This window comes from Zophobas morio, unplaced genomic scaffold, assembly GCF_036711695.1.
Source record: "Zophobas morio isolate AGI-343-1 ecotype UQ-CSIRO unplaced genomic scaffold, CSIRO_AGI_Zmor_V1 ptg000124l, whole genome shotgun sequence".
Taxonomy (NCBI): Eukaryota; Metazoa; Arthropoda; class Insecta; order Coleoptera; family Tenebrionidae; genus Zophobas; species Zophobas morio.
This window is the reverse complement of record NW_026972229.1, coordinates 49,361-58,252: the sequence shown is the minus strand read 5'-3', so window position 1 is coordinate 58,252 and position 8,892 is coordinate 49,361. Positions and strand designations below refer to the sequence as shown.

At 29.0% G+C, this 8,892-nt stretch overlaps 1 protein-coding gene across 1 annotated transcript; it reads right to left on the bottom strand.

Moving 5' to 3' along the window:
• Positions 1–376: 376 nt before the first annotated feature.
• LOC135145108 (fibrinogen C domain-containing protein 1-A-like) lies at positions 377–1,376 on the bottom strand. Its single transcript, XM_064077223.1, has 2 exons — positions 1,300–1,376; positions 377–1,245 (listed from the first exon to the last, which is right to left on the bottom strand). Exons 1-2 carry the CDS (start codon positions 1,369–1,371, stop codon positions 418–420), a joined length of 900 nt encoding a protein of 299 aa, XP_063933293.1. The 5' UTR covers positions 1,372–1,376; the 3' UTR covers positions 377–417.
• Positions 1,377–8,892: the final 7,516 nt, after the last annotated feature.

The window sequence follows — 8,892 nt, the reverse complement described above, 5'->3', positions numbered from 1 at the left end:
CATCGAAACATCTGAATTCGATAAATCGAGAAATTAAAAAGTTAAAAAATCGAAAAATTGCAAAATCTAAAATTTAAAAATTTGGAAAAATGAAAACTAGAAATGCAGAACTAAAAACTCCACAAATCGAAGAACCTATAATTTTAAAAATTAAGAAATTAAAACAACAAAACGTCGAAAAATTGCAAAGTCTAAAGTTTAACGATAAATTGAAAATCTAAAAGAAAAAATCCAGCAGTCCAAAAATCGAAATTTTGAAAAAACCCGTAACTGGAAGAGATATTAAAAAACTTGAGAAATTGTAGATTTTTTTACAAAAATCTAGACGTCTACGCGACGAAATATAGGGAATTGAGAAGTTTGATAAAATCTGGAACAAGCAAAGAATCGCTTTATTAATAAAATTTCATCAAAGTTTTAATAAATGTCCATAAATTTGGGTCGCATTGGTCGCACCATCAACCTGACTTCCTTCAAACTGTAATTACTTCCATCGGGGGCAATCCAGTACGTTCTCTTCCATATATCAGCCTGAGGAAAAGTCTTCCCCAAAAGTTTCCCAGTCAGATGAGCTCTTTTGCAGTTACGGTACCACCAGCCGCCATTCGACCAATCAGCACAATTTGCAGTAGCATCTACATCGTTATCCCTATCCTTAGTCGTAAATTTCATTCCAGCCTCCTTGGAGAAATAGTCTCCAGCGGTACCACTGTACCCTCGCAAGGTGTCCATCGCGTATTGGCCTACTTCATCTCCAACCCTGAAGATTTGATAGTGGGCATGGAGTTGTTTATTATCCCAGTCAACCAGTTCAATGAGCAACTCGTTGTATTCGTATCCTGTCAGTAAATGCATTTTCTCCAAACCTAGCCAAAATTCGCCTTCCAGTTTACCAAACCCATTCTTGTAACTCTTCCAGTCTAAGTAGAAGTCCTGCGATCCGTCATATCTGTTCATAATGACGGTCCAGCCACCACCTTGAGATTGCATATTGCAGTACACTTTAAAGGGTTCTAATGCGTACTTGGGTAGAATGGTGTAAATCCCAGAAATGTTGTGGCCTTGTGTCTGGATTTCTTTACAGTTTGTCGGGACGTGTTTAGTGCAGGTGTTGGTTTCTGGGTTAGTTTTCTGGAGTTTTGCGATTTCAGCTTCCAGCGTTGCTAATTTGGTTTGAATTTCGTCCAGTTTGTTAGTGTTTTCGGTTGGTGGAGAAGTGCGCTCTGTAGTAGAGACGACGACAACCTATTTACATCAAAAATTTAATTCTTTAATTGGAAAAATTTGTACAATACTTACATTGTCATTATTCGACTGTAGTGAAAATTTAGCTAGCGTGAGGAGAACTAGTGCACAAAGTTTCGTGGACATCTTGTTTGATTCACTGGCGATTGTATACTTAATAATTTTATACAAACACTGTCTTATCAAATGTTTTGTTTCAACTAGACTGGGATTTAACCTCGTTATCATAATTTGTGCACTGCTGGGGTTTTACTGTTTCCAGGACACTGGGACATGTATTAAATATCATTCAAAACACACTTCTAAAATGTTTTATTAAGCATATAATATATAGTGTTCATTTTATCTGTTCGCGACAGACAATTTTTCAAATTTTCAGGCTTTGATTTTTCAATTCCATGATTTTCCACGTTTAAAATTTTTCAATTTGCAGTTTTTGGATTTCCAGTCTTCCAATTTTTCAATTTCTTTCATTTTCAATATTTTGATTTTACAATACATATCTCTTTTTTTTTATTTTTCACTTTTTCGAATTTTAAGTTTTTTCGATTTTTCAAATTTTCGTTTCTACAAATTTTCATGTTTGATTTTTACTTTTTACATTTTTCAAGTTTTCATCATAAATTTTTTCGTTTTTTTTATTCTTGATTTTTCAATTTTACAGTTTCTTGGCTTCTAAATTTTTCAATTTTTCGATTTGCAATTTTTTAATTTTGCAATTTTTCGATTTTACAGTTTCTCATTTTTCGATTTTCACGTTCTCAGTTTTTAAATTTTGTCATTTTCAATTTTTCGTTTCCTCAATTTTTCATGTTTTCGATTTTTATTTTTCATTTTCCCGATTTTTTTAATTTTTATTTTCCCGAGTTTGTCAGAAATTTTTATTTTTTCAATTCCTATATTTTTTGTTGTTTCTTTCGATTTTAAATTTTTCGTTCAAGTTTTCGAATTTTCAGTTTCTCAATTTTTCGTTTCCACAATTTTTCATGTTCCCGATTTTTATTTTTCAATGTGGCGAATTTTTAATTTTTATTTTCTCGATTTATATCACAATTGTCCGTTTTTTCATTTCCTTTATTTTCTGTTTTTTTTCGATTTTACAATTTTTAAAATTTCCAGGCTTTGAATTTTCAGTTCGTCCATTTTTCAATTTTTAAATTTTTCACTTTGCAGTTTTTGGATTTCCAGTCTTCCGATTTTCCAATATCTTTAATTTTAAATATTTCTATTTCATAATACATATTTCTTTTTTTTTTGATTTTTCACTTTTTCGATTCTTAAGATTTTTCAAGTTTTCATTTTGTAATTTTTCGTTTTTTATTTTTGGTTCTTCAATTTTCGACTTCCAAAATTTTAGATTTTTCGTTCCTTCAGTTTTTCAATTTGACAATTTCTCAATATTTCAGATTTTCATTTTTCGATTTTTCAGTTTCCCAATTTTTAATTTTTCCCTTCTCCGATTTTTCCTTTCCGATTTTTATTTTTCATTTTCCCGATTTTTTATTTTCCCTTTTTTGATTTTATATCACTATTTTGATTTCCTTTATTTTTTGTTGTTTCTTTCGATTTTACAATTTTTCCTTTATTAAATTTTTCAAATTCTCAGGTTTTTAGCAATTTTTCTTCAAATTTTCAAGTTTCATTTTCACTTTGTACATTTTCAAGTTTTTATTATACACTTTTTCGTTTTTTTATTTTTGATTTTTCAATTTTACAATTTGTCGACTTCCAAATTTTCCAATTTTTCAATATTACAATTTCTCATTTTTCCATTTTTCACATTCTCGATTTTTAGTTGTGCCCGTTTTCAATTTTCCGTCCCCTCAATTTTTCAACTCCCCGATTTTTATTTTGCATTTTCCTGATTTTTTATTTTTCATTTTCACAATTTTTTAATTTTTGTTGTTTCTTTAGAATTTCCAATTTTTCGTTTATTCAATTTTTACAATTTTCAGGCCAATCCATTCCAATTCGTCGATTTTCCGATTTTTAAATTTTTCAGTTTGCTGTTTTTGGGTTTGCACCCCTTTTTTACTTTTGGGATCTTCAATTTTTCGTTAAACTTTAGATTTATCAAATTTTCGACAGTTTTATACTTGGATTTCTTAATTTTTTTTCAACTTTTCAATGTTTTAATTTTTCTTTCTTAAAATTTTTCAATTTTTTCTATTTCTCGATTTATGGAATTCAGATGTTTGGATGTTTTGATTGTTCAATTTCTCAATTTATCAATTTCTCAATTTTTTTCTATTTGTCGATGTTTCGATTTTTGGATTTCTCGGTTTTTCGGTTTTCCAATATTTCGATTTGTCGATTTTTCAGTTTTTCTATTTTTAAGTTTTATATTTTCAAATTTTTCTTTTTTGATTCTTTGATGTTTGGATTTCTCCATTTTTCAATTTGCGATATTTCAATTGTTCAATGTTTTAAATTTTAGATTTTTCGATTTCTGAATTTTTTGATTTTCCAGTTCTCCAGTATTTCTATTTTAGAATTTTTCAAATTTTGACGTTGCTAAATTTTCATTTTTCCGATTTTTCGATTAATATATATATATATATTTCTTTATTTTCCCGTTTCTCGAATTCGCAATTTCGATTTTTCAGTCTTCAATTCTTCAGTTTTTCGTTTTTTAAACTTTAGACTTTTCAATTTTCGACTGTTTTACATATATATCGATCTGTGAATTTTTCGGGTTTTCAGTTCTTGCATATTCTAATTTTTCTTTTTTCCAAATTTTTTTATTTTTCGATTTTTCAATTTTCCAATTTTTTAGATTTTCAAGTTTTGACGTTTCTGAATTTTCAGTTTTCCGATTTCTCAATTAATCTATTTTTTGATTTTACCATTTTCGTCTTGCCAAGGTTTCGATTTTTCAGTTTTTCAGTTCCTCAATTTTTCGATTTTTCGGGCTCCAGATTTTTCAAGTTTTAGGTTCTTTAGGTTTGCAGTTTTTTGGCTTTTCGATTACCCAATTTTTCAATTTTTTAATTTCCCAATTTTTGGATATTTCGTTCAATTTTGTGTTTTCTCAGTTTTTCGATTCTTCAATTTTTCAGTTTTGGGATTTTTTAGTATTTCGACTTTTGGATTTTTCACGTTCTGGATTTTTCGATTTCTCGACGTTTTACTTTTTGGATTTTCAAGTTTTCGTTTTTTGAACTTGAAAAATACAGGGTGTGAGTGAGAATTTATGCTCAACTGTTGTGTGACAATTCTGAGTGATACCACCTTCAACAGTGAGCACAACTGGGTTTTTACATTCTTATCTTCTTGGTCGGGTTAATGCATATCAGTCAGTAACAACAACAAAACTAGATTTAGTACTTAGTATAAAATAAACAATTTTATTCATAAATAAAACATTTATAGCGACAATTATCTGTGATCTTACATTACTCATCACAAAAATTTAAACACAGTTAAAACGTTAAAAGGGGAATTTTTCTAAAGAAATTTTTCTTTTGGAAATAGCTCCACTTTGCTCTGTTCTCGTGGTCTCACCATCATCCTTATTTGCTTGTGACTGTAGGTGTTTCCGCGATACCCCACCCAGTATATCTAAAGTCACTAGATCTACTATTACTTTTAGAAAGTACGGCAAACTGCCTGTGGTCGGAATTCGACAGAGAGGAACCTAACCTATGTGTTAAACAAAGATAGCGCGAGGCTAGTAATTTTCGCTATCTGTCAACGAAAGTTTGATGTGTTTACGATTTGAGGTTACGACAGACTGTACTAGAATTATTGAGTTAACGGACCGGAAAGAACACTATTCCAGTCCCAAAGTAACTCCAGCCCTATTCAACGAGAAAGTGTCACCGGTAACCAGCAAACAGTCGTGGAAGACGTGTTACCACCAAGGCAATTGACGGCCAAATGACAGTAACAGGATCGCCATACTGGAAGCAAAAAATACCTGCTGTCGAAAAGACGGAGCATAACAAGGACACAGATATATTTCTATTTCATAAAAGTTACTAATTGCCACACATTTCAAGATCGAGTCACATTAAGTATATCCCCTTAAGATAGTCCTTCCCTGTTTTACTATCCTTGAAGTACTTGCCAGTAGGATGGCTCCATTTGCAGCTTCGGTACCACCAAGCCGCTTCCGAAAAACTGGCACAATTCCCTTCATTCCACACATCCTGATCTTTATCCCTAGTAGTAAATCTCATACCGGCTTCGTTCTTGAATGAATCCCCAGCGGTACCACTATATCCCTCTAAAATTTTAGATAAAAATCCTCGGAGCCGTCAAATCGGTTCAAAATGTACGTCCAACCACCTCCTCTGGTTTTCATATCGCACACGACTGGAAAAGCTTCAGTGGAAAATCGTGGCTGAATGTAGTAAATGTTTGAGGTGTTGTGACCCTGTTTTTGAATTTCTTTGCAGTTTGTTGGGACTTGTTTAGTGAGGGTGTTGGTTTCTGGGTTAGTTTTGTCTTGTAGAGTTTTCTGGAGTTTTGCGATTTGGGCTTCCAGCGTTGCTAATTTGGTTTGAACTTCGTCGAGCTTGTTAGAGTTTTCGGTGCGTTCGGTAGTAGTAGTAGAGACGACGACAAACTACGTCAAAGTTTGAGTTTTTGATTAGAAAAGTTTGTAGAATACTTACGTTGTCATTATTCGACTGTAGTGAAATTGTAGCTAGTGTGAGGAGAACTAGTGCACAAAACTTCATGGACATCTTGTTTGATTCACTGGCGATTTTATACTTAATAATTTTATCCAAACACTGTCTTATCAAATGTTTTGTTTTAAAGAGACTTGGATTTAACCTCGTTATCATAATTTGTGCACTGTTGGGGTTTTACTGTTTCCAGAACACCGGGGCAGGTTTTAAATAGCATTCAAAACATACTTTATACATGTTTTATTAAGCATATAATAGACAGGGTGTTCATTTTATCCGTTCGCGCCAGACAATTTTTGCATAGGCAACATATTATATACCCCAGTGGCGACTTCAGCCACGTTTCTCGATTTTATAACACAATTTTTGGTTTCTTTATTTCTTTTATTTTTTTGTTGTTTTTTTTATTTACAATTCTTTATTTGTTCAATTTTTCAAATTTTCAGCCTTTGATTTTTCATTTCCATGAATTTCCAGGTTTAAAATTTTTCAATTTGCAATTTTCACTTTTGACATTTTTCAAGTTTTCATCATAAACTTGTTCGTTTTTTTATTTTTGATTTTTCAATTTTACAGTTTCTTGACTTCTAAATTTTTCAATTTTTCGATTTGCAATTTTTTAATTTTGCAATCTTTCGATTTTACAGTTTCTCATTTTTCGATTTTTCACATTCTCAGTTTTTAATTTTTGTCATTTTCAATTTTTCGTTTCCTCAGTTTTTCAAGTTCTCGATCTTTATTTTTCATTTTCCCGATTTTTTTAATTTTTATTTTCCCGATTTTGTCACAAATTTTCATTTTTTCAATTCCTTTATTTTTTGTTGTTTCATTCGATTTTTCAATTTTTCGTTTCCACAATTTTTCATGTTCCCGATTTTTATTTTTCAATGTGGCGAATTTTTAATCTTTATTTTCTCGATTTATATCACAATTGTCCGTTTTTTCATTTCCTTTATTTTCTGTGTTTTTTTTTCGGTTTTACAATTTTTCAAATTTTCAGGCTTTGAAATTTCAGTTCGTCCATTTTTCAATTTTTAAATTTTTCACTTTTCAGTTTTTGGATTTCCAGTCTTCCGATTTTCCAATTTCTTTAATGTTAAATATTTCAATTTCATAATACATATTTCTTTTTTTTATTTTTCACTTTTTCGAATTTTAAGTTTTTCAATTTTTAATCTTTCGATTTTTCAAATTTTCGTTTCTACAAATTTTCAAGTTTGGTTTTTACTTTTGACATTTTTCAAGTTTTCATCATAAACCTTTTCGTTTTTTTATTTTTGATTTTTCAATTTTACCGTTTCTTGACTTCTAAATTTTTCAATTTTTTAATTTTGCAATTTTTCGATTTTACAGTTTCTCATTTTTCGATTTTTCACATTCTCAGTTTTTAATTTTTGTCATTTTCAATTTTTCGTTTCCTCAGTTTTTCAAGTTCTCGATTTTTATTTTTCATTTTCCCGATTTTTTTAATTTTTATTTTCCCGATTTTGTCACAAATTTTCATTTTTTCAATTCCTTAATTTTTTGTTGTTTCTTTCGATTTTTCAATTTTTCGTTTCCACAATTTTTCATGTTCCCAATTTTTATTTTTCAATGTGGCGAATTCATAATTTTTATTTTATCGATTTATATCACAGTTGTCCGTTTTTTCATTTCCTTTATTTTTTGTGTTTTTTTTTTCGATTTTACAATTTTTCAAATTTTCAGGCTTTGAATTTTCAGTTCGTCCATTTTTCAATTTTTAAATTTTTCATTTTGCAATTTTTGGATTTCCAGTCTTCCGATTTTCCAATTTCTTTAATTTTAAATATTTCTATTTCATAAAACATATTTCTTTTTTTTTATTTTTCACTTTTTCGAATTTTAAGTTTTTCAATTTTTAATCTTTCGATTTTTCAAATGTTCGTTTCTACAAATTTTCATGTTTGATTTTCACTTTTGACATTTTTCAAGTTTTCATCATAAACCTTTTCGTTTTTTTATTTTTGATTTTTCAATTTTACAGTTTCTTGACTTCTAAGTTTTTCAATTTTTCGATTTGCAATTTCTTAATTTTGCAATTTTTCGATTTTACAGTTTCTCATTTTTCGATTTGTCACTTTCTCAGTTTTTAATTCCTGTCATTTTCAATTTGTCGTTTCCGCAATTTTTCAAATTCTCGATTTTTATTTTTCATTTTCCCGATTTTTTTAATTTTTATTTTCCCGATTTTGTCACAAATTTTCATTTTTTCAATTCCTTAATTTTTTGTTGTTTCTTTCGATTTTTCAATTTTTCGTTTCCACAATTTTTCATGTTCCCAATTTTTATTTTTCAATGTGGCGAATTCTTAATTTTTATTTTCTCGATTTATACCACAGTTGTCCGTTTTTTCATTTCCTTTATTTTCTGTGTTTTTTTTTCGATTTTACAATTTTTTAAATTTTCAGGCTTTGAATTTTCAGTTCGACCATTTTTCAATTTTTAAATTTTTCACTATGCAGTTTTTGGATTTCCAGTCTTCCGATTTTCCAATTTCTTTAATTTTAAATATTTCTATTTCATAATACATATTTCTTTTTTTTTATTTTTCACTTTTTCGAATTTTAAGTTTTTCAATTTTTAATCTTTCGATTTTTCAAATTTTCGTTTCTACAAATTTTCAAGTTTGGTTTTTACTTTTGACATTTTTCAAGTTTTCATCATAAACCTTTTCGTTTTTTTATTTTGGATTTTTCAATTTTACCGTTTCTTGACTTCTAAATTTTTCAATTTTTCGATTTGCAATTTTTTAATTTTGCAATTTTTCGATTTTACAGTTTCTCATTTTTCGATTTTTCACATTCTCAGTTTTTAATTTTTGTCATTTTCAATTTTTCGTTTCCTCAGTTTTTCAAGTTCTCGATTTTTATTTTTCATTTTCTCGATTATTTTAATTTTTATTTTTCCGATTTTGTCACAAATTTTCATTTTTTCAATTCCTTTATTTTTTGTTGTTTCTTTCAATTTTTTAATTTTTCGTTTCCACAAT